The sequence below is a fragment of the Phyllostomus hastatus genome, unplaced genomic scaffold (genome assembly GCF_019186645.2).
Source record: "Phyllostomus hastatus isolate PE091 unplaced genomic scaffold, TTU_PhHast_1.1 phas_scaffold_78, whole genome shotgun sequence".
NCBI classification, from domain to species: domain Eukaryota; kingdom Metazoa; phylum Chordata; class Mammalia; order Chiroptera; family Phyllostomidae; genus Phyllostomus; species Phyllostomus hastatus.
In genome coordinates this window covers 107,603,691-107,629,497 of record NW_025334041.1, presented here as the reverse complement: position 1 = coordinate 107,629,497, position 25,807 = coordinate 107,603,691, and the positions used below count along the sequence as shown (strand labels likewise).

Sequence of the window (25,807 nt, the reverse complement as noted above, 5' to 3'; positions counted from 1 at the left end):
AAGAGGTTTTCCTTGCCTCCAGCAGCCCTTCAAGCCAGGAGTGGCAGTTCCTAAAATTCCAGTGTCAGGGATTTTTCTTTCATCTCAACTTCTTGTATTTTTCTTTAAAAATGAAAGCTACTCCCAGGAGAAATTACCTTTCAAACTCATTAACACTGAGGTTTGATGTTAGCTAATCAGATTTTTAAAAGGTTCCTAGATGGGCGGGGAGCAGGAGACCTCAGGCACACTGAGCGCACGGATACTGAGGATTTGGTGACTAGCAACACTACTAAAGTCAGGACAAGGGGTGGGCAGTGCGTAGATGGGAGCACAACACACAGCTTTCCCTGGGTTATGCCTAGGTATCCCACTGGTGCCTGAGATGGGCTTAGGGCGAGCTTTCTCTTGGGAGATAACCCACTCTTTCTGTTTTTGCTTTCCTGTGTTTGTTTTTGCTCCTTTTTTTTTTTTAGGCAACTCTGCCAGCGACTATCAACCAGATGGATGGCCCTCCGGGGACACAGCGCTGCTGACTGTGTGCGAATTTATTTGACAGTAGCCAGGAAGTGGCCATTCTTTGGAGCCAAGCTGTTTCTTGCAAAAGTAAGAAAAAATGGGGGATGAGTCAGTTCAGTAAAATAAAACAGTGGTAACAGTAACCCCAGGCTTATATGTTTTTATACGTTTGGCTATTGAAAAGAAAAGAAAATTCTTAACAATTTAAAGAAAACAGTGAAGGGACATTAAGAAAAAGGCAGGAAAGCCATCAGCTTCCCTACCTTTTCCCTTCTGCTCCGTGTCCCCATACCTCAAATTATTTCTTATACTCATTAGGCTCATCATTAGACTAAAGATAGCAACTGAACTTTGCTTTCTTCTTTTCATTCATTCATCCATTCATTCATTTCCTCTCTCACTCATTTGCTCATTTATTTGGTATTTAATGAGTTCTGTTTGTCAAACACTAAGCTAAACTCCAGGGGATACATAAGCTTGTGGTTTCAGATGGGTTGTACTCAAACTTCCAAGAATTTACAATCCAGTGTTGCAACAGGCCTGGGAACAACTACCATATGGTGAACGTGGCCAAGAGTGACATAAACAGAGTGCTGCAGAAACATGGAGGGTGGAGAGACTAACCCCGCCAGGGGGTAGATTAAGTGGCTTGTCCAAGTGCACACATTAATAAATGGCAATTGTGGATCTCAGACACAGTCTCCTAATATCAGATTCACTGCTCCTTCCATTATGCCACACTGCCTCCTCCCCAAGAGAGATTTTTAGTGAGCTGTTGTTGTTTCAAATATTGCATTGCATTTAGGCTGAAAAATACTTCTGTAATTTTGCTCAGCATTTATTACATAATGTATTTTCACCTCTTTATAGCCCATAACTCCATCATCACTTGGAAGTACTTTCCTGTGGCTGGCTATACATGAGGATGGTTTAAGCATCTTAGAATACAACTCCATGGTAAGATTAAATTCTAAAGTTTTGCATTATCAATTATTTCCATCATTCAGTGTACTGTAAACAGTAGATAATATCTTAATCTGATTTTCTTCCTAATACTGTAAAATGAATAGTCATTTTGCAAATATACAACTATGATTACAATTTCACCTTTCAAAACAAGATTAGACAGGTTATATACAGGCATACCTCAGAGATAATGCAGTTTGCTTCCAGAGCATTGCAATAAAGCAAACATCGAAATAAAGCAAGTCACAAATTTTTTGGTTTCCCAGTGCATATAAAAGTTATATTTATACTATATTGTTGTCTGTTAAGTGTGCCAATAGCACTATGTCTAAAAAAAAAAAAGTACATAGCTTAATTAAAAAATACATTACTGCTAAAAAATACTAACCGTCACCAAAGCCTTTAGCAGTCACAGTCTTTTTGCTGGTGGAGGGTTTTACCTTCACTTGTAAAAAAACACGGTAAAAGTGAAGTGCAATAATCTGAGGCACAATAAAACAAGGTATGCCTGTACGGTGTGTGACTAAATTGCAATCATGGTTGAATTCCTAAAGTGACTGTTCATTTATAGTGTTAGGAAGATTGCTTCCTGTGTAAAATGAAAACATAACATTAAAATAGAAACTTTAGTTAGCAAAACCAAAGTTCAGTTTCACTACGTCTTCTATAAGAATTTCTCTACCATATATTGCCATGTATAATGCACACTTTTTTGCCTAAACTTCTGAGGGAAATATAAGGATGCACATTATACATGGGTAGTACTAATTTCGTATCTATATAAATATTTTTAATTCTTTTATTTATGCTTGTGCATTCATTAAAAATGTAACTCTAGAAAGCAATAGTGGTATCTGTATGCACAATAATACCCTGGAATATGATAATTGGTTTTGTTTCTAAATATAAATAATTGAATTAAAAAGTTAAAATGAAGGGTTTTTTTCCTGAAAGTTTGGGCCAAAAATGTGGGTGCTCATTATACACGGGACTGATTGTACGCAGCAAAATACAGTACAGAAATCATTACAGAAGACTTAGTGAAACTGAACTTCAACTTTGGTAACTGAAGTTTCTATTTTAATAATTTCCTATAATATCACTTACCATACATGGTACCTTACCATGCATTCAATTTTACCTACATAGTATCTTAGAACTTTTTATGTGATTAAATATAAAGTCAAACTATGCTTTCTATGTGTTCATTTATTTATGTCATATATATCATGCTATGTAGTAAGAAAAAAATTTTTAACCTGATGGGCAGGACTTGCTAACTTTTACTTGGCAAGTGTGGTTGGCTCTCCTACCTGTGCATAGTCAGTGATCATGAGTATTTTTTAGAAACCGAACTATTCTTTTGTGTTATATAATTGTTTCTCCTTCAAATTGCTAAAAAAATTTTTTTTGAAGGAGTTTATACTTTTGAATGCCTTTTATTTTTGAATGGATAACTTGAAGACAGATGATAAAATCAGTGACTTAAAGCCAACAGAAAATTGTACACCAGTGTTGAGTTACCTTGAGCTACGTAAACCTGTTCTCCAGGTCCTGGGGGAGGGACACACAGACCCAGAAGTAGGCATGTGCGGGCGGCAGCTCTTGAACCGTTTAGTGCTGCCCTGGTCTGCTCAGAGTCTTGCAAACTAATCATTAGATGTGCAGATTCCTTTCCTTTTAGGCTATATGTCTTTGAATTCTATTTAAAAAATTAGCAACATATTAGGGAAAATATTTGCTGCACATCTGATAAAGGGTCAGTATCCTTTATAAATATGGATGTCTTAAAAAAATGATAAGGAAATGATAAACACACCAATAGACAAATGGACCAAGGCAATTCACGGAAGAAACACAGATGTTCAATAGATATATTTTTAAATGTTAATCTCCATAGTAATCAAGTAATCCAATTTATTTATTTTTTTTTTAAAAAGCCCATGTTCATTTCTTTTTTTCTTTTTTTTTTTTTAAGATTTTATTTTATTTATTTTTAGAGAGAGGGAAGGGAGGGAGGGCGAGAGAGAGAGAGAGAGAGAGAGAAACATCAATGTGTGGTTGCTGGGGGTTATGGCCTGCAACCCATGAATGTACCCTGGCTGGGAATCGAACCTGGGACACTTTGGTTTGCAGCCCGCACTCAATCCACTGAGCTACGCCAGCCAGGGCTAAGTAATCCAATTTAAAACAGTGAGATTCTCCTTTTCACCAGTCAGGTTGGCAGATTCAAAAGAATGATGATATCCAGTGTTAGCCAGCCTGGGGTGCTGGGAATAGAAATGGGTATATCCTTTCTGGAAGAGTTTGGAAATATTTTTAGCATTGTCTTTACTTTCTTGAGGTAGCAATTCCATCTGCTGAGGTTTAGAACCAAAACAATAACTACATATGCATATTATGAACTATGTTGAAAGATATGCATTGGAGTATTGCTTAAGATAGTAACAAATAAAAATGATTGAAATATTCCACAATAGGAGTTTAGTTAAATAAAAAAATTCTCTATAAAATAATTTTCAGTGATGTTATACAAGTACATTTGTTGTTATGGAAGGATTTCCACAATATGTTCAGTTAAAAAAGAAGCAATATGCATGACACTGTTTCTGTTTGTGTAAATCAAAATCTGTACATTGGGTTGAACCACATGGATGTGCCAATATTTGACCATGTTTTACCTTAAAAAGTGTTAATTTCATATGGTTCAACTGAAATATATATATGTGTGTATGTGTGTATATTAAAGGGCATATACAAAAATATTAAGTGATTTTTCCACTGGATACTAGAACATATTAATAGATGCTTTTTATTTCCCCCTTGAATTTTCTCATTTTCCTACAGTGAGTTATTCATTTCATAATCAAAATGTGTTTTAATTATAAAGGTAAATGATGCCTAAACAAAGTTAGTACACTACTATCTATTTTCGATCACAATAAATTTGATTTCAGGAAGTTTTTTGTATTACATCATACTTAATATCAGCATTTAATGGAGATATGTGACTAGTCATTTTTCATCTTTCTTTGAAAATAAAGATTGTATAACATATTTCCTTCTCTTTGAAGAGGTTAATAGTCACCTATGTGTACAAGAGTCTAATGACCTTTGGAGGGTATCAAGAGGACTTTATGATAGTTGTTAACAACACACATTCAAAGGACAAACCAACAGAGAAATTACTTTTTGCCATGGCAAAACCCAAGGTGAGTAGAAGCCTTTCCACCAACTTTTTAAGGTAGTTTTTTTCATACTAAAACATTTATTGTGCAAAGACAGTTCCAGATGGGAAAACAGTCTTCTCTTATAGTCACATAGCCCTAGATCCAAATTCTGGCTAATTTCATCTTTACAAAGCCTTGGCTTCTTCATCTAAAAAAATGGTATGATGCTACCTTTGAGGGCAGGGGAGATAGGAATTAAATGAAGGAATTGTAAAGTTTTTAGCCCAATGCTTGTTCTACAGAAGGTTCAAAATAAGTGGCCTTACTGAAAGTTGTTGTCAGGTACTTTATACACATTATTTTGTTTACTTGGAGTAATTCACCTATGGACCCATTAGTGGGGAAATTAAGGTTTTATAATTAAAACTTACTTGTTTCTTTACTGTTTTTAGCAAACTGTAATTTTTCTGTCTGCAACTAAAAGCAATAACTTTCCATTCTAATGTGTAATTCCAACTTTTGTCAAAAGAATAAGAAATTGATTTTTTCTATAACTTTAACTTAAAATTGTCAACCAGAAGGGTTTACTTTTTTAGTATCTGAAGGTTTTTTAAAAGATGACAGATATCTTTCTTATTAAATCTATGCTCAAGTGAAGGAAGATGTACAGAGGACCAGCGCACACTCAGTACTCCAGTTTAAATAGCAGTGAACTTCTTTTTCTTATGTGATTAAAGTAGACTTGACATGCCACACCATGTGAGTTTCAAGTGTACAGCACAGTGACCCGATACCTTTTCACCTTATGAAGTGATCACCGTGATAAGTCTAGCAACCATCTGCCACCATGTAAACTTATTACAATATTATTGACTGTGTTCCCTACACTGTACATTACATCCCCGTGACGTATTTGTAACTAGACATTTGTGCCTCTCGATCCCCTTTACCTTCTTCTCCCTCCCAGCCCCCACACTCCCATCTGGCAGTCATCACTTTGTTCTCTGTACCTGAGTCTGTTTCTGTTTTGTTTGTTTTGGTTTTTTCATTCTGCACGTAAGTAAAATCATAAGGTATTTGTCTTTCTCCGACTTACTTCACTCAGCATAACACCCTCCAGGTCCTTCTTAATTCATATATTCACAAATGTGGCTTTGAGACAGAGTTGTACCACTGACACATTTTCTAATATTGCCACTAAATTTGACTGTGTTTTAAGACTCACTCTTTCTACTGGTTTAAGTACTGGGCAATAGGTATTTCACCGTGATGGTGGTGAACATATAAGTATTCCACTGTTTGATCGGCCTAGAAGGGAAAGCTGGTAGCCTGGGCACTGGCAAATAGAGACCACCCATGGCTCACTCTTACTTTCTTTTGGAACTTCTCAGGGCCATAACAATTCTGTTCTTCTTGTTTTAGATTCTTGAGATCACTCTTCTGATCGCCAGTTACATAAACAACTTCCATCAGCAGAAGGCTGCATTCCACCACCTCTCTGCTCCAGCACTGCTCTCAGCCAGGAACCAGGGACCCCAGAGCAGGACGGTGGGGAGCCAGCCCCTTCTCTCCAGCAGCAGACCGACCAAAGGCCCCACTTTACTCTGAAAGCGTTGGGGGTGTGCACATTCACTCCCTGTCCTCTGAGCAATGGCTGCATCAGCTCCGAATAAGTTTATTTACATCCTGCCAACATGGCCCCCACATACTAGAATTCTAGACTTTAAAAATAATGGGAGTTGTTTGCTTTTGATTCATAAATACTCAAATGAAAACTAATAAAACATTATACACAAAATTTGCAAACACACTGATGTTCTCCTGGATTAATTAAATGGGATAGAATTTGACATTGTTTTCTGTGTCTTTTCTCCCCTTGTCATCAGACACATCATACAATATGGATTTTCTAAATATTCTGGCAATCTTTAGAAAGGGAGATTCCAAACTCTCGCTTGGCAAACCAATGGACTGTTTGGAAATACTCACTGCCAAAAAACTAAGTACTGTAATTAAATGTATTTGAATTAATGTGTTTGGAAAGAGAGTACTCAGTAGGAGGAACAGCTGCTGGTGGTGTTTACGAGCACATTCTTAGAGCTCGCACGGTCAGTCTTCCGGCCCTCATAATCCTTGTGAGAAAAACCGCGAGTTAGGGAGAAGAATGTCCTATGCGGTATCAGGAAGCATACCCTGTCACCTTTTCAGGTCACTGGAGTGTAACATTTAAAACAGGACAGTGATTTCCGATATTCCTTGGTTGCCAGCACAGCCTGAGTGTACTGGAGTGTTGCCCCCATTTCATTGCATTTGGTGCTGGGTCCTCTTGACCCTGCTTTGTTAAATAACAATGCCTTTGAAAACCAAGACGGTTCTTAAAGCTTTGCCTCATACAGTCCTTTTTCATTGTCCTTTGGAAATAAATTCCCAGAGATATATTTAAAAGAAAAGAAAAACTAGTATTTCTGTCAAAGGAGGTAAAATTTTAGTTGAAAGGGCCTAGAAATATACTACTTTGCTAGGTTTCATAAGTGGTCAGTACATTCTAGTATGTGCCAGAACAAAGTAACTGACATTCATGATAAATATGAAACTGTGATAAGACATGAAAATGATAAAATGTTTAATTGCAATGGTAATCATTCGCATACTTAATTTTATTTATGTGCAGAATATGCATATTTATTTTTTGGACCTGTATTTATCACTTTGTGTATGGTATTTTTTTAACCAATTTGGAAAACAAATGTTAGCTGCTGAGTTGATTTGTTGGCAGAGCCTTCATGTTTTCTTCTTTTCTGCTTTCCCCCTGACGGCAACACCCTGTTCCCACACCAAGCCTGTTACATATTAGCATCACCAGGAAGGGCAGAGCCAAGAATGCATTGCTCAAGTAAGATGTTGCTTTCTTGGTAACAACAACAACAAAAAAATACCCATAGAAATACGATCTGTTTCAATTTACTATTTTTCCTAAATCTTTTGACCCACAACCACTTAACTGTGTATGCAGAATAAACTGGTTAGCAGTTTGGGATGAGTCTCAGGAGGCTTTTTGGCTGGGTTACAGAAGAATTTCTAAATTCTCAGAAAACCATTTAAAAATCATTCATTGGTGAGCCAGAGGCTTGGCAGAGCGGTTAACTATGTGTGAGAACTTTATTCTCAGGCAATAGTTGGTTCACCATTTGGTAAGAACCCCAAAGTCTAATTTAAACAAGTTATGAAGGCTTAGCTTAAACTGTAGTACCCTAGACTCAGCATTAATTTTTGATAGAGCAGAGATAAAATATTTTGATGGAAGTAAATCAATTTTCTGGAGCTGATGTGAAAATTTTATTTTCTGGGAAATTACTTATAGAGACATTTAAAAAATTCAAAGTATGTTATTATGATTGGCTACAAGAGAATAATGTTACATGTTTAATTGTAATATTTGTCTCCTATCATTTCCTTCCCTTTCAATCATAATAAATGATTTACAAAACCCATTTTGAGCATTATCTTTTGAATAATCTTCAAGAGATACCTAATGTTTTCATTGTCAAAGCTGAGGTGTACTACTAGCGAAAATGGTAGTTATTACCTCTTTCTCTTGCATTCATGCTTTGTCTTCAGTGTTGCTTTGTTTTATCCATATAAAAGGAAGCTGTTTGGGCAAACTGTAATTTTAATACATCTGTATGCATATTGACACATATACAATATGTATAAATCATGGGGTTCTCCCATGATTTCATAATAAGGGAGCTCCTTAAGGGAACTTATTTCATACAGATGAGATAAATGGACTGTATTCTAAAAATGCATTGTAAATGGATCTGGAGTGTGTGTGTGTGTGTGTGTGTGTGTGTGTGTGTCCTTAAAGTAATTTATGGCCATAGCTTGGAAATGAATTCATTTTTATTTATTTATTTATTTGTTTCTTTTGCTTGGAAATGAATAACTCTCAATTACAAGAAAAGTTAGTCACAACTTATAAAGAGTCTTTGTTCTAAAATTGTGTTTATTAGTTGGTTGTTTGGAAATATTTTTAATAATAAAAAAGAAAACCATGGTGGTCAGTTTCCTGGAACAACACATTTAACCCATAATGTACTGAAGTACAATCCTGAAGCACCAACCACCATGAATAACCATATTTCTCTAGAAAAAGCTTTCCAGTGTTCCTGGGATGCCAAGAATACATTTCACCCCCTGCACCTGCCCCCTCGCCCCACCAGCTGCCATAGAATTTGGAGTCCCTTAGTGCATTCTCTGGGCTGATAACTGGGCTTCAGGATTGTGGGGACTGAAATGGGGGGAATGAAGGGCAGGAGTAATGGAATAGAAAGTTTTCTCCACAAAACAGTTTGTGTTAAAATTGATCTCTCACATCTTCCCCTATTCTCTTTTCATTAAAAGAAGAAAAGGATTTTACTGCTACAGAAGTAACTTTAAAACTCCAAAGTAATGTAGATTTCACACAAAGATATTTTGAGTGAAGTAAGAGTCATCGATATTTCAGCAGGACCGAGACTCAGGCTTTTCTTGGGCACTTAAGAGCGAAGGTCAGTCCTATAGTGAAGAGTTGGGTGGGCCTGGGCAGAGGCTAAGGTAAGGAAATGAGATACACACTTGCTCCATACTCTAATTTTACCCAAATTAAACTCAATCCCAACAATTCTGGAGGCATATGTACAGTCGACATCAATCCAAAAATCTTCATTGCATGCTCTAAGTACTTTGGGTTCCATTATTAGGCAAGAAACAAAAGCTCTTACTAGGGCAATATCTGCTACCAAATAACTCCAAAACAGATCCAAATGTGCACCACAGTACTTGAATACAGAGCGTCCTTCCTTCTAGCACTTTGCTATATAATCTTCTCATCATTGTAGTGGGGAGGGGTGGAAGGGGGTGGCATTTCTTCTTGAAGGAGCTGTTGCTAGGTTATATTGGTGACTTTATTAAAATCAGATGACTCTTCTAAAGCACAAGCAACAAAATATAGACAATGGACTATACCAAACTTAAAAACTTATGCACATAAAAAAAATGAAAAGGCAACCTGCAGGATGAGAGAAAAGAATTGCAAGTCTTATATCTGATAATGGGTTAATATTCAGAATACTTATAATTCAACAACAAACACCAAAATAACCCAATTTTAAAATGGGCAAAGGACTTGAATAGGCATTTCTCCAAAGAAGATATACACGTGACCAACAAGCACAGGAAAAGATGCTTAACATCACTAATCATTAGGGAAATGCAAATCAAAACCATGATGAGGTATCAACTTACACCTATCAGGATGGTCACTATCAAAACAGAAAATAGTAAGTGTTGACAAGGACGCAGAGAAGTTGGAACCCCCATGTACCTACTGTTGGGAATATAAAATGGTGTCGCCATGATGGAAAACAGTATGGAAGTTCCTCAGAAAATTAAAAATAGAATGACTATGTGACCCAGCAATCCTACTTCTGGGTACTCACCCAAAATAAGTCAAAGCAAGGCCTCAAAGAGATAGGTACACACATCCATGTTCATCACGGCATTATTCACAGTAGCCAGGAGGTAGAAGCCACACAAAAGTCCATCAACAGATAAATGGATAAAGAAAATATGGTCTATACATACAATGGAATATTGTGCAGCCTTAAGAAAATTCTATTAATGCATGATTTATAAAAAATTAAGAATTTCATCTTTAAACAAGTTTTTAAAAATGAGGTAGGAAATCCTGTCACATGTTACAACACGGATGAACCCTAAGGACATTATGCTAAGAGAAATAAGTTGCAAAAAGTCAGACACTCTGTGATTCCATTCATATGAAATATCTGAAGTAGCCAACATCACAGAAACAGAAGTAGGAAGGTGGTTGCCAAGGACTGGAGGAGGCAGGAGGGAGCATTAAGGACAGTGATTAACTTCTGGATAATGCATAGATTATAAGGTTATTTTTTCCCTGGGATGTGATATCATCAATGCTAATGTAACGTCCCACTGACAATACTGAAACTCCTTTACATAGGTTCCATTGACCTCCTAACTACCACATTCAATGGACTCCAAATAGTCTGTCTATTGGATGGTGTCTGAAACTCATCATGCCCTCTAAACCTGGTTCTCCTGCTCTGGGCCCCCAACAATTGGTTAACAGGGCCATCAACTCATCAGTCACCTGAGAGAGAAACATTGACTTTTCTCCCTTTCCCTGAGCCCCACTTTCTGCCGTCTAGCAACTATTGTATAATAGCACTCTATATTGTTGTAAATTCCCAAATTTAACTCAAACTAACAGACAAACAAGAAAAAAATTCACCGCATGGGTACCAGGATGTCTCAGAGAGAGAGCACAGGACAACCAGGTCATAAGAAAGATGAAGACACAGATGAGCCTCAAGGACAACCAGAACCACGAGGCATGTGCCAGTACTTTCTCTTCATATTACTCTGTGTCTGAGAACATTACTCTTCATGTTCTCGCTACCAAATACCTTCTTCATTTGGGAGAAAATATGCCAGTCTCCTCCAGAGGGGGAATGACTTGATTTTCCCATTTCTAGTTTGAAACTCCTAGAGAAGGGCCCTGATTAGCCCAACTCATGTTAGGTGTTTACTCTGAACCACCTCAAACTCTCAATATTAGGAGAACACTTAAGTCTATTATTTTTTAAAAATCTATGTAGTGGAGTATTATGCAGTTATAAAAGTTATACTTACCCTGGGTTTTTTTGACATGAGGAAATACATGTTCAAATCAGAGTGTTAATTAACTTTACAGTAAAATTTCAACTCTTAAGAAAAAGAGATTAGAATGAAATACACCAAAATATTTAATACTTATTACTTCTAGGATTTGTGTATTTACCCTCTCCATTTCTTCTGTGCACTATTTTTTCTACAATAAGCTTATGTAACTTTGAAAACAATCGGAAAATGTAAAAAATCTGACTGTCACTTTCTGGGCTATTGTTAATGGCCTCCATATGGACGTCCAGGCTCCAAAACATCCTTCACACAGCTACAAAAAATTATCCCATTGAAATTCAGGTCTAATTATGGCACACCCCTATTTAAAATTTTTTTTGGTTTCTTACAATCAGCATAGAAAAATCCAGACTGCAAGATCCTTCACTGTAGCCTAATCTACCTGTCCAGTTTGCTCTCCCACCTTAGCCCCACCAGAAACTTCATAGATTTCCACCCCAAACTATTCACAGTTTGGGCTGAATCAGCAAATATCATTCTGCACACTTCTTCATCATTCTGCATTGTTGCTCATTCCATCCAGCAAGCGGTATAAATTGTCTGCACACTTCTTTATAGCCTGCACACTTTATCATTCTGCACTGTTACTCATTCCATCCAGCAAGCAGCGTAAAATTGCCTCCCCCTCCATCACCACTGTTGAAATCTTGAGTCTTCTTGGGGTTATCTAGTAGGGGGGTTCAAATTTTGTATATTTTTACTTTAAGAAAAATTTTCAACTACCAAGAAATATCACTTCGGCCAAGTATAAAACCTCAGGAGGCATAAGAGCAAAAAAGGGAAATCAATGCTCAATCGGATCAGCTGAATCAACTGAGTCAATGCTGGTGAGCAGGGCTCAGCCAGATAATCTTCACTCTCCTCCTCACCAGTTACCCAAACAATTATAGCTGTAAAGTTCTGTCCTGTGACTAGTGCATAGCAAGCACTTGGCAAAATGTTAGCTGCTATTATTATCCAGATCAATAGGGCTTCCTAACTAACATGCAAAGGGATTCCAAAGTTCCACATTAGTTTGTGAGCTTATAGGCTGGCTACCCCCAGGATACACTAATAGATGCAGATTCGATGATAGATGTATCGACCTCCTTTGCAATCATCCTTTTCCCACTGAACTCCACTCCCATTACATTCCTTCTTTGAGTTTTCTGTCTCCAGAATGCACCTAGGTGTTAGGAGGATTTTGTCCTGGAAGATTTTATCTGAAGTGATTGCCTTTTTTTTCTCTCTCTCCCAAACGCTTGCTTCATTTCCAAGAATGTGATTCTTTTATTTCCTTGTTCAAAGTTGCTGATCAGCAGCTTAACACATAAAAATAACAAGCTTTATGCACTTACAGTGTGTCAGGTATATGTTTTTATATATTTTTAATGTTTTCATACATTTATATATAATATATTACATACATTAAAAGTTATAAACTCATCATTTTCCCCTGCTCTGCAAGATTGGAAATTAAGGCTCAGAGAAACTGAGTAATTTACCCCTTGTGGCAATGTGGCAACTGAGCCAGTGTGGCTGAGTCAGGATTTATATCCACATCTATCTCACTCTAAAGTCCATGTTCCTGGACATTACACCATGGAAACCAAGCCAGCTGGCAGAAGGGTGGAGGAATATTTCCTTCAAATATCCAGGGCATCATGAGCTGGAAAGCCTGGATCCACTCAGCATTCAAGACAGATCAAATACCGTCACTGCCATGAATGTTTCACCATTGGGCATAATTAGTCACTTGTTCTTATGTAACATTTGATACCTCTCTGCAATAGTTTATATCACTGGCTTACTTTGGGTTATTATAATTAGCATTGTTTGTCTTCCTCAAGGGTAAGGATCTTCTCTGTCTCATCTCTTCATCTTATTCTGTGTAGCACAGTCTTGCACATAGTAGTAACTTAGTATTCGTTATTGATTTGGAGGTGAAGCAACTGAAGTATTGTGGAGATAGATGCATTTTCTTTATTAATTTATTAATAAATGATGTGCTGTTGCATACAACCTGAAATAACTAAACAAGCAGAAAGTTGGGAAATACTAAAATCAGAATATTCTTTGCCATTAGTAAATCACCACAAAACAGCTCAGGAGATTGCCTCACTCTCCAATTCCAAATTATCGCTATTAGAGAAACAAAAGTAAATGGGGGAGTGGGAAGAGAGAGGCGGGCGGGGGGTGGGGGTGGGACGAGCGAGACAGGAGAATCTTGGCATATATTCCGTACTCAGTAGAAGTTTTTTTTTTAAATAAAAGAACACTTGCAGTCGAGCGATTCTCAGTCAAAGGGTTTGTTACCGTGTCACTTCGCTCTCTCACATTCTGGAGGATGAGGCAGAGCTTGACATTTGGGGGAGGGAAAAAACCTCTGAAAACTACATTTCCCATAAAGCCCTTCTTTCACACGCAACTCAGCCTGTGACGTTGCTCCCATGGCAACCGAAGAGCCTGCGTTCCCAGGCCCAGGTCTGAGCTTGCGGTGTAGCTCTAAACTGGTCCCTACGCGGATCTCGGACCAGGAGGCTGCAGAGCCAGGATGCCCAGGTATCCCCTGCATCTTTGCTTGCCCAGGGTTTACGCTCTCCTCAATAGCCTCCCCTCTTTCCCACCCTAGCATGGAAAGGGGAGGGAGGGAGAGGCCACTAGGGGTATATTACGGGAGAAGAGCCCACGCGAGGCCAGTTGGTGGAAAAAAATTGTAGGTCTTTCCTGCTTGCAACTCCTGACTAGGTGGTCAAAGACCCGTAGGAACTACTCTTTTTACGAGTGCGGATTCTGACGAAAGTGGGTAGAAAAGTTCCCAAAGTAGAAAAGAGATTTTGAAACAGCGTTCAACTCCAACCATTTACTTACTCAATAAAAGTTTCTTGCAGGCCAGGGAATGGAGCAGGGGTTTAGGGCGGCGAACTACACCACAAAGCCACTTCCTTAGGGACCTCCCCTCCTGGTGCAGAGGTCACAACAGTGGTAAACGAGGGGAAACTTGGGAGAGCACTGGGAAGTTTAAGATCACGTTTAAAAGAGGCGGGTGGTGGAGGAGGCGATATTGACATCTAATACATTTTAGCTCTTTAAGTCTATGATGCCAATTTTAATTACCTGTTCCCAAGGCCATGCCTAAACCTTCTTTGAACAACTTACAGGAACAGAAGGGAGACAGGGTTCCTGAAGTTCAGGGGAAATCGGGTTTTCTCGCCCTGTGGATCGGCAGTATGATCTCTAAGGAGCCTATGAATCCTAGTGCAAAAAAATTGTCACCTTCCCATCACCGTATAATTGGTTACAATTATAAAGTTCTGGCTATAGGCATAAATTTCCACCAGTGGCATAACTGCTTGCAGCACCTCGCTCTCTCCTCTCTTCGATAACTTGGACAGCAGCTAACCAAGTATGTAAATAAGAGCGCACAGGCCTGGACTGAGTTCCTGGCTTTAAAAGTGTGTGGATTTTAGTGCACATATTTAGAGACACCAATTTTGGATTTCAATAGCCCCTTTCTTCATCCTTGGTTCTTGAATAATAATTATTATAAGCACTCAATTATTTTAGGTAATTATGTATAGGCCAAGCCCTAAACTAAATGATACATTTTAATAATCAATCATGACGATCTTATAAGGTTAGTGTTTTGGGTCTTTTTTTGGCATTTTGAAGATGAAGAAACAGAGGTGAGCCTAGGGACTAGTACAGAAGCTTGCATATATTAGGCGCCCAATAAATACTTGTTGAAGGAATGAAGGACCTAGAGAAATTAGAAATTTGCCCAAGTTGGCATACATAGAAAGTAGCAGATTTAGCTTTACAACACATCCGATCTTGCTCATACTTTTTTAGTTCAATACTCCATTTTTCATGTAGGCTTTAAGTTAGAAAGGATATAATCTTATTTGTGTAAAATTATATATGTGTGCAGTGATAGGAACGAAAGAATGATTTTCAAAATGTGATTTTGGGTGACTTTTTCCTTTATATTTTCTCTATTAAAAATGGGGGGGGGGGGGAATAGGGGAATCTTGAGCCAAAATATAATATTTAAAAAATAGAAATAGCTGAGGGAGCAGAGATTATTTGGTACACTGGTTTCCATATCCCCCCATTTTCCTAGATGTTGTTTCTCAAGTTGTACATATCCCAAAGTTGTACATTCACATGTGTCTCGGAATCTAACGCATCCAGCTTTCAAAGTTGACTGGAAGGCCCAGAATAAGAAACCTTCAAATCCTGGAGATGAAGGTTCTGAGTACTAGTTTCAGCTTTCTTTGATGAAACAGCACAAAGAAAATGACTGATCCTCAGAAGCTATACCAGTTCATTGTCCCCCAGAAAATAATGTTGATTGGTTTTAAAAATTTAACTGAAATAAAATTTCTCTGAGCTGGAAATAAATATAGGAAAGGATTCTTCTTGCTTCTCTGAACTTTGTTTTTCTGCCTCTTATTTAGTGAAACTCTCTGGGAAATTGCAAAAGCTGAAGTGGAAAAACGGGGAAGTAATGGAAATGAAGGTGATGGTGTGGAAATTGGAGAAAAATCTGTTTTCTTCATTGGCAGTAAAAATGGGGTAATATGTTTTTTTCCAACTTTTTTTTCTGAGTATTGTGATGATGTAACAACCAGTGGTAAAATTTATATTAATACCTTGATAAAAATCTGGATACTACCACTCTAACCCTATAATGAATCTCCAGCCTGCTGGTTACTTTGGAGCTGGTTGTGCCCCATATGAGGGTGTCCTGCTCATGGGTGAGTGGGTACTTACATCAGCCTGAACACCTGTCATGCGCTGGGCCACGGCAGCTTGGAGGAAGGGGCACTTGTTCCTAATTAGACTGCCCAGAGGAGTCATCTCTTCCCATTTGCACAGAAGTACCATAAATGCCAATGTGATGGTCACATTCATAAGTCACTTTTACAACTGAAATGCGCATATAGATAATAAAAACATGAACTATATAGGTTATGATACATTTAACTTTCACTTAACTAGGGTCACAGAAACTGAAGGAAACATGGAGTTATTCTAGTCTTGTACAATAAGGATTCTTACCCTAGGGACTGTGGAGGTACTTCTTGGGGCCAGCAAAGTCCCTAGAAATGTATATAAAATTGTGTATGATTGTGCATCAGTACATTTTTCTAGAAAATTAGGTTTTTCCCAGGATACGAGCACCTCCCAAAAAGGTTAAGGGCCACTGCAATCAGTGGTTGTATTGTTTAGGTTTGAATATTTCTTCCACAACTGCAGCCTGTTTCAATATTTGTTAATTCCTGGTTAGTAGAAAACTTCCTTTGTTTCACTGTTAACTTCTATTACCCTTGGGTCCTAATTCTTACCTGTAAAACTATAGGAATAAATCTGATTCCTCTTCTACTTATTAAATCTTCACATATTGTAAAGTTGCCCTTCAAATAGTTAATGGCAACCACCGTATCTCCCTGAGTATCTGTTTGAGCTTTATCTTCATTTCATGCATCTGTGTCTTCTATGTCAGGGACTTCATACCAGTCATGGATTGTCTGTCATGCTCTTAGTAACTCTCAACTAAAATTATTCTGATGTGCAATTCTGAGGATGGAACAGAAATGTTGAGGTTTTGTTTAACTACAATAGACTGGAGCAGGTCTGCCAGCTTCTCTTTTTCTACATGCTGAGCTTTTGCTCTTGTGCAGAAAAATTTAGTTACACATCACCCTATTCACTAAGGTTGAGCTTGAGATCTGTCTTTCATTCACGCTATTGTTTGTGTTCTTCATTTGATTCGATTGGGCCCTTTTTTACAGTCTGTATTTTTAATTACTTTTATGAAAATAATTTATGTGTGTAGTCCTAAAAATGATTAGAATAAGTATGTCCTCTAGAATTAAAACACAAAAATACTCTAACCCAGCATCGGGATTGCTTACTTTGAAAATATTGGCAACATGTCCTTTATTTGTATGTTATCTTTTGTCTTTATTTCTGCTTCAACAATTGGAATTCAGATGTTTTAGAAGATACTAATATTCGCGTAACCAGTAATTAGCACTGATGAGTAGAGAGAAAGTGTAAGACAGCTGCCAAGTTGACCACTAAAGTGAGGTATGATTTGCTAGTATTTGTCATCTGAGGGGCTTTGTAATTATAATAATAGCAGTGTAGTAACACTGTGATGGGAAGTTGACAGTTAACTTTTTCTACTTATCAAACTTAGGGACAATTCTGAAAGTTTTTAGTTTCCAGGTAATTTATCATTCAAGTGATTAAAAAGCTATTTTGGGCCACAACTATGAACAATTTGTAAAATTTTACATATGGATGACATTAACACAATATTGCTTTTTTGAATTTCCAGGGAAAGACTACTATTATTCTAAGGTGTCTTGACAGGTAAGTGTTACGTTAAACTTTAGACTATGTTTTTTGCTTACTCTGGGTGCATAGGGCACGTTAGATCCTAAAAGACATATGGAAGGAGAACAGTTTTGAGGCCCAAACAAAATAATTTAATTTTTAGTGAACCCTTAGTATGGCCTTTAAGAGATTCTTGAATATAAAACCAACAACAAACAAACCAAAAATTCCATAATATCAATACTGGATTTTTTTATCAGTGGAGAAATTAATTAACTACACAGCCTTTGCTAGTACTTACTTTCTTTTTGGCTATGCTTCTGTGATAGAGAAATTATTTTTATTCTATCTAGTCCTTGATTATTTGAATGTTAGTCATAATCTTTAAATTACTCATGGATACAATTTTGAAGCACAATGTTGGTCCTCAAAGTGCACATTTTACCATTTCTCATATGTACTTCTTAACCTTCTGTGCTGTTGAAGCATGACATCAGATTAAAATTTAGGATTATAATTGGTAGGTGTTGCAGGAAGTTGATAAGGAAAGCCTCCAACCAATTTTGGAAGCTATTTCTCTGTTCCCTTTATTCCAGTGCCTTTCTTACAACTTTTCCAAAAACATCAAGAGATGGAATTTGGTCTTAAGTTCACATTAAAGAAACAGCATTCATTTGAAAAATATATTAAAGAATACAAATGAAAGAATCCTAGTTTTGCATAGTTTCTTTTATCAGCAAAATTGCTTTTTGGAAGAAATGCCCACCGTGACACCTGCATCGCCCTCCCACCCCAGGAATCACGGCCCTGCGCAGGCTGGGTGCGCTTCCCATCACAAACGGCTCACCCCTCACCTGGCACAGCCTCAGCCCAGGAGGAAACACTAAATTGAATGAGAATGAGGAATTTCAGTTCCTTGATAGTCTACTTAGAAAAAAGACAATTCTTCAAATTGTAGGTTAAATATCATAGTTTATCAATTTTGTCTTAAAAACCGCATTTTTTCATAAAGAAAAAATTTTTTAAAGATTTTATTTATTTATTTTTAGAGAGAGAGGAAGGGAGGGAGAAAGAGAGGGAGAGAAATATCATGTGTAGTTGCCTCTCACACGTCCCCAACTGGGGACCTGACCTCCAACCCAGGCACATGCCCTGACTGGTAATTGAACCAGCGACCCTTTGGTTCACAGAACAGTGCTCAATCTGCTGAGCCACCCCAGGCAGAGCTCATAAAGGAAATTTTTATTTTTCAGGAAGTAAAACCAAACATCATTCTATATATGTATGAAAGATACATGCAGAGATAATATAAAAATATTCAATAAACATAAATATATAAATCACAAATTTAAAATTATTTTTTGTTTTGCAAATTAAAAATAGATAAATACAAATATTATTCAGCCTTAAAAAGGAGCAAAATCCTATCATATCTACAGCATGAATGAAACTTGAGGACAAATGCTAAATGAAATATGCTAGTCACAGAAAAACAAATACTGTATAATGCCGTATATGAGGTTTCTAGAGGAGGCAGGTTTATAGAAAATAGAAGGGTGCTCACCAGGGGCTGGAGCGGGGAGAAAGTGGTGAGCTGTTTAATGGGTTTGGGGTTTCGGTTTTGTAAGATGAAAAGTTCCGAAGTTTGGCTGCACAACAGTGTGAATACACTTAACATCACTGAACCGTGCACTTAAAAATGGCTAAGATTATCCATTTCTGTTATGTGTCTCTACTACAATAAAAAAGTAAATAAATATATAATACAATACCATAAAGCTGCTTACCAAACAACGTAAGCTGTAATGTAAATGATTCATCAAGTCACTGTAATATTTTTCAAATTATTTGTCAATTTTTAGGGCTTACGCATGTCATTTGTGTGTAGCTCTCACTAGGTAAGTGATGCTTGTGTTTGAGCTGTGATTTAAGAGAGAAAACTGAGTGTAAGTCTCCACTGATGTCTTCATTAAATTGCTAGTCATTAGATTCCCCGCTCCCATACAAGGCTGAGCATGAACCTCATGTCTTATGGCCTGGATGCAGAAGGCCCACGCCCTAACACAGCCATCAGCAAGATCTCCCGCTGCCATCTCCCCTGCCCTAACATCGTCTCTCGGGGTCGTGCAGGTGCCATTATTCACCTCTGCAGCTGCCACAGAAATCCATTAAGATGGTTTTTTGAAGGCTTGATGATTTTTATATGATTTTTAAATCATTTTACGTCAATGTTACTAAGCAAGGTAACTTCTCCACTAATGGATTAAAGTTTTAAGAAGAAGCAAAAATGAATCAGGTAAGAAGATAGCTTCAGAAAATAGTGACAATGCTGTTTGTCTTTATTGTACAGGGATGAGCCACCAAAACCAACCTTGGCTTTGGAATATACCTATGGAAGAAGAGCAAAAGGCCATAACACAGTGAGTGTCTTTCTAAGTGATGTTGCTGTGTCCACAGCTGGAGAAGCAGTGACGCTGACTTCGCTTTACATTTTCCATCTTAGCTGCAATCAACAAATATATCCAGCTGCACACTTCATAGCTATGTGCTTTTAAACTTCAAGTGCCGCTCAGCGTATATGAAACTAACCAGAACTGAAAATATGTTAGCCTTTTCATTTGTTATGTCTCCAAATGCTAGAATAAGATTACTTTGTGACTTCATTTTAAGGACTTAGGCCATATTTTAAGAATTGTATTGGTGTGACTTTTTCTTCTTTCAAATGAGAATGATATATATTACCTCCTGTCTCCCCCCCAAAGATCTTCTAAAAATATGTTTGACCTGCAGAATATTTATGAAAATATACTGCTCATAATGCAAATTACTAGCAAATATATCCTGAAGCTCGTAAAAATATTTCAGAGTACAGGTACTAATTGATTATAATTCTTACTTACACTTGTTTTAGTGTCTCTTCAGAGGAAAATGAAAAATTGTTCAGGGAAGAGGGAGAGTTTATAGTGTCTGTTAGGAGGATTTTTTAAAAACCTAAATTGAGTTCTCTTTTGGAGTCCTTGCATGAAAAGAGGCCATTTCTCTTTTTTTAAATGTTTATTGATATGAGAGAGGAGGGGGGCACTGATGTCGAAGAGAAACAGCAGTCGTGTTGCCTCCCCCACACACCCCAACCTGGGATCAAACCCACAACCCAGGTATGTGCCCTGACCGGGAATTGAACCCCCAACCTTTTTGTGTATGGGATAGTGCTGCAACCAACTGAGCCACAGCAGCCAGGGCAGGCCATTTCCTAAAGAAAGTTAGCTATATAGAAGAATAGAACAGATGGTCCCACTTCTCCCATAGCACAGGCAAATTTTTATAGGTTGATCTAGTCCGAATGATCATTAGACAATGTGTCAAGAGTTAAAACTGCCTGATGCTTCTTCCTGGATTCAGCAATGAAAGCTGGTTATTAAAACTGAAATTGAAAAGAAAAAACAATATATTGAGATGCAGGAAAACTTCATTTTTGTTGCTTACGTGAATTTTGACATGAGTGGTAAACTTAGAAATGGATACCCTGACACAACTTTCATAAGTTTAAGAGCTGTAAGAACTTCCTTTCATCAAATTGTAAGTCAGTTGAAATTTTCCAATGAATAATTATTTTTCCTATAAACATTAATGATTCAGATATCAATAGCAAAACAATTTTAGTGATTGTGAGATGATTTGTCAAGAACATACATATTTGTATACATATTTATAGATTTAAAATACATATTCTTGACATATATGTATATATTTGTCTAAAACTTGCTTTAATAACCATCTGTTTCTTCCAAGTTCATGGTTAACAGGTACATAAAAACTCATGAGGTTCTTTTTCACCTATTTTTTTCCTCTAAACTTTGTGCTATCAAGTTGAGCTTACCTATGTTCATTCTGGAGGATTCATGTCTTTCTCAGATTTAATGTTCTCCAAGAGTTCTAAAGGGAAACACCTTGTCAGCTCTTCACAGAGTCTGGGTGTCCCAGAGACGCCTCAGCCTCAGGGCAGAAGCAGACAGGCCGGTAGCTAGAAGTCTAAGGTTGCCGTGGTCTTGACAAGAGCTGCTGGGCTGCCTAAACTTTTCAGTCCCCTAATACTTAAGAGTCCTATAAAAAGGGAAGCAGCTGTTTAGTCTCCTCCTGTTCCACCACCTACCACGTGTATTGTCGGTGGGAGCCTGCCCGTCAGCGTCCCCAGGGGCATCAGCCACAGATCCTCCGCTTACACTCGGCTCAGGCGATCCTGGCCTGCAGCTGGGACTGCCGTCTGCGTGTCCCATCTCCTTGTGCCTCCCCTGTATGTCTAATTTATTTTGGGAGCTTCTGCCTCCCTAAATCAGGATGTTTTCCTGTTCAACTATTTCATTTCTATCTAGAATTATAACTGTTTTCAAGAAGAATGTAAAACGCTTTCAACTAGTTGTTTTTATATCACATTTGAGTGTCTGCTATATGTGATATTTATAGAATTGGGGCACCGTTTATGTCTTCTATTAAGGCGTTACTAGAACTAGGGCATTTATGTATACATATATATTCTTAATGTTTCATCCTTGTTCTTTGGAATAGATGTTTTGGTGCATTTTGAAGGATAAAGAAAAAAGAAAGTTTTGACTGCCAAGAAAGTGCTGATGGAGGACTGTGCTATTTTATATCCATAACTAGTACTGGCTGGTGCTAATGAAGTATAGTAAATATTTAAAATACAAAAAAAAAATAAAAAATTTTAATATGGAAAAAACCTTTTTTTTCCTCAGCCAAAAGATATTGCCCACTTTTGGGAACTAGGTGGAGGAACCTCTTTATTGGACTTAATCAGCATACCGATCACAAGTGACACCTTAAGGTAAGGGAGCCGGCTCCAGAAACAGTTGTTGGTAAGTACCCAGTAGTGTCCACTGGGTGGCTCTGTATAGACTATTGTGAATCTGAATTCTGGGGGACAGTTTCATGTTGTGGAAGGCTTGCTCTCGCTTCCTTTCTATGTGCTTAAGCTGTAATGCTTTCAGGGAGACTTTAAAAGAGCTGAGGTTCTGGCCTGGGCCGAAGGGAGAGAGCCGGCATTCCAACAAGTAACGTATTTTGCAAGCCTGCAAACAAACAAACAAAAATATGTCAACTATCACTTGCGCAATGAAGTCACTTGGCAAAAATAAATTTGAAAGTTGAATTCTTTCCAATACTTATCCTAGAGTGAGCTAACTCAACCCTGAGGTTTTTCTTCAGCTGGATATTATAAGCCTCCCTTTGAGTTTAATGCTCACTTATACTGCTGAAGTTTCAGCAAAGGGGAGAACAAGTTAGAGGAGGGAGAAAATCTATTTGCTGACCTTAAAGAAATGGAACTTGGGGGAAAACCTCAGCCTTTCTCTTTGATGATGTTTTTCTGACAATATCTCCAACATGTTAGACAAATCAGATGTGGAAAGTTGTGACATTTCTCGCAATGTTCCTGGGAAACCATCTGAGTCAAAGAAAACAAAAAAATTTAAATTTGAAATGTCTTCCTTTTGTCAAGCTTTAACACAAACTATGGTTGCAGCCTGGACCAGATACAAGGGGCCTGACAATGATTTACTCTGTATCAGCCATTAAGATCTTTAGGGTATGGAATTATTTCTTATTAACAGGATGAGTGTTTTTCCATAGCTGATTACAGGTGATGTTACCTTTATTTGTCCAGTGATGTTTTTTCTTTTAAAGAAATATGATTTTAATGTGTACTCCTGTGGAAACCTTAGAAAAATACTGAAAAGTACAAAGAAAGAGCATCTGTGATCACATAAAAAATGACCCCTGTAAGTGTGTTGAAGTATTTCTTTCCACGTTTTCAGTGTTTGTAGATATACTTTGTGCAGATTTAAGATGTTTTATACACACATTTGGATTTTGCCTTTTCACTTATAACCACCATTTCTCCATGACATTATTTTTCAGAAACATGGAATTTTACTGCTGCCTCGTTTTTTGCTTTTCCTCCTGTAACAGAGAAAATGAGCGCAGCTGCCTGGGTGTTAGGGTAGCTCAGGGTGATGCGGCTGAGAAGCGCAGGCCGGGGAGAGGAGAAGCCCGAGGAACTTGGGCCACCAGTTAGCGCCTAGGCCCTTTGCGCTTGTGGAAATTCTGATTTCTGTAGGGAGCCAAATATTTCCAGCAGCTTCTTTAATACCTGGCTTTGTGAGTTCCCACTCTTCCTTGAACTCCATGGCAGCTGGAGCCTGCTTTTGGGAAAGCAGAGGTCAAGGTCATGCACAGAGAGAAGGGGAGCCTTAGGCCTGGGTCCAAAGTAGGTTGCTGAGTGGTTAAAGAATTCATGGAAAACATTTCACTCCTCATGAAATGGCAAATTTTAGAGTGTTTTGTGACTGGAATTAATTTGACACATAATTTCCTTGTGTTGGACAAAGCCCAGCAACTTGAGAAAATAATATTGCTAAATGCTATTAGAATTGTTTATCTTTAAAATGACTGCTCATAAAATAATTATAGCTACATTGAACATTTCCACAGACTTTAGATAAATTGTAATAGAGTGTCTCCTGTGGTCTGATCCCCTGTTTTAAGAGGTTGGGTTTTTTGTTTTGTTTTATTAGCTACGATTTGCTATGAGGGTAAAATTAACACAAGTATTTCCAGTGCAATGGAATCACAAATTTTAATCTTGGAAAACATTTGAACAATTAATTTCTCTTTTCCTTAAAACAAAGTTATTTTTCATTTGGAAAAGTAATAAATTTTATATATATTTTACCACAATAAAAAGATGTTAAACCTGGCTATCTCTTTTTAAACATTAGTTATACTAAATCCCTGAAAATAAAATTAGTTTCCTTACTATTAGAATATACATATCATATTGTTGCAGTTAGGCAAAACCATTTATGAGCTTAATAAAATGGCTTAAATGTGATTGGCTAGACAATTTTGTGTCAGTCATTTAATAGAAATCTTGATAATGTCTAAAACATTACTTTCTAAATGTATAGAACTTAGTTACTACTTTGCTTGAATTAGACAAAATAGTTTGTTTGCTCAAATTAAGCAAAATAATTGATTATACTATAAAGTAAGTAACATACCAGGCTGGGCAAATGTAGGTTTATAATTATGAATACACAAAACAGTTTATTCTTATATTATTATTTATTTGTTGATCATTGCAGTATTTATCATTATTCATCTACTTTTACACACTCCTGTATTATAATTCCTTGCTACATCTGCTAGCAGAGTGTTTGCCCTGTTGATCAAGGATATATTGGCCCACAATTACGGCTGTATGTATTTATTATGGCTATTTTCTGAAATACTTGTAGATTTATTTTTGTTGTTGTGATAAAAATATCATAACAAAGTTTACCAATCTAGCCATTGTCAGTGTGCAGTCTGGTAGCATTAAGTACATTCACATTATTGTGCAGTCATCATACCACCGGTCTCCAGAGCTTTCTGCACCTCCCAACGGAAACTGTCCCCACTAAACAAGAGCTCCCTACTTCCCCTTCCCCCAGCCCCTGGCAACCGCCCTACTGCTTTCTTTAATCTATGAATTTGACTACTTCAGGTAACTCAATAAATGACATTATGCAATACTTGTCCTTTTGAGTCTGGCATATTTCACTTAGCATAATGTCCTCAAGATTCATTCATATTGTAGTATGTCAGAATTTCCTTCCTTTACAAGGCTGAATAATATTTTCATTGTTTGTACGTATCACATTTCATTATCCTCTTACCCATTGATGGACATTTGGGTGGTCTTCACCTTTGGGTTATTGTGTATAGTGCTGCTTTGAGCATTGGTGTGCAGATATGTCTGCTTGAGTCTCTGACTTCAGTACACCCAGATGTGGAATTGCTGGGTCGAATGGTAATTCTACGTTTAATTTTTTGAGGAACAACCATACTGTTTTCCACAGCAGCTACTGTACCATTTTGTGTTCCCACCAGAAATGCACAAGGGTTCCAATTTCTCTGTATCCTCACCAACGCTTGTTATTTTCTCATGTTTTGTTTTTTGTTTTTGTTTTTTAATTATAGCCAGCTATATTAATGGGTGCAAAGTGGTATCTCATTGTGGTTTTATTTGT

At 37.4% G+C, this 25,807-nt stretch overlaps 2 protein-coding genes across 3 annotated transcripts in view; both read left to right on the top strand.

Moving 5' to 3' along the window:
- PLEKHH2 (pleckstrin homology, MyTH4 and FERM domain containing H2) overlaps positions 1 to 8,199 on the top strand; it is a 98,599-nt gene extending 90,400 nt beyond the window's left edge. The window contains exons 27-30 of the mRNA XM_045828780.1: positions 456 to 585; positions 1,369 to 1,455; positions 4,539 to 4,676; positions 6,057 to 8,199. Of these exons, the coding sequence (XP_045684736.1) occupies positions 456 to 585; positions 1,369 to 1,455; positions 4,539 to 4,676; positions 6,057 to 6,242 (541 nt within the window). The 3' untranslated portion in view covers positions 6,243 to 8,199. The remainder of the gene's footprint in view (positions 1 to 455; positions 586 to 1,368; positions 1,456 to 4,538; positions 4,677 to 6,056) is intronic.
- A 5,626-nt stretch (positions 8,200 to 13,825) lies between these two features.
- The window catches only part of DYNC2LI1 (dynein cytoplasmic 2 light intermediate chain 1), a 32,198-nt gene continuing 20,216 nt past the window's right edge, over positions 13,826 to 25,807 (top strand). For both annotated transcript variants that reach the window (XM_045827814.1, XM_045827813.1), the window contains exons 1-5: positions 13,826 to 13,937; positions 15,836 to 15,953; positions 17,725 to 17,759; positions 20,074 to 20,143; positions 22,475 to 22,563. In XM_045827814.1, the coding sequence (XP_045683770.1) occupies positions 13,930 to 13,937; positions 15,836 to 15,953; positions 17,725 to 17,759; positions 20,074 to 20,143; positions 22,475 to 22,563 (320 nt within the window). In that variant the 5' untranslated portion in view covers positions 13,826 to 13,929. The remainder of the gene's footprint in view (positions 13,938 to 15,835; positions 15,954 to 17,724; positions 17,760 to 20,073; positions 20,144 to 22,474; positions 22,564 to 25,807) is intronic.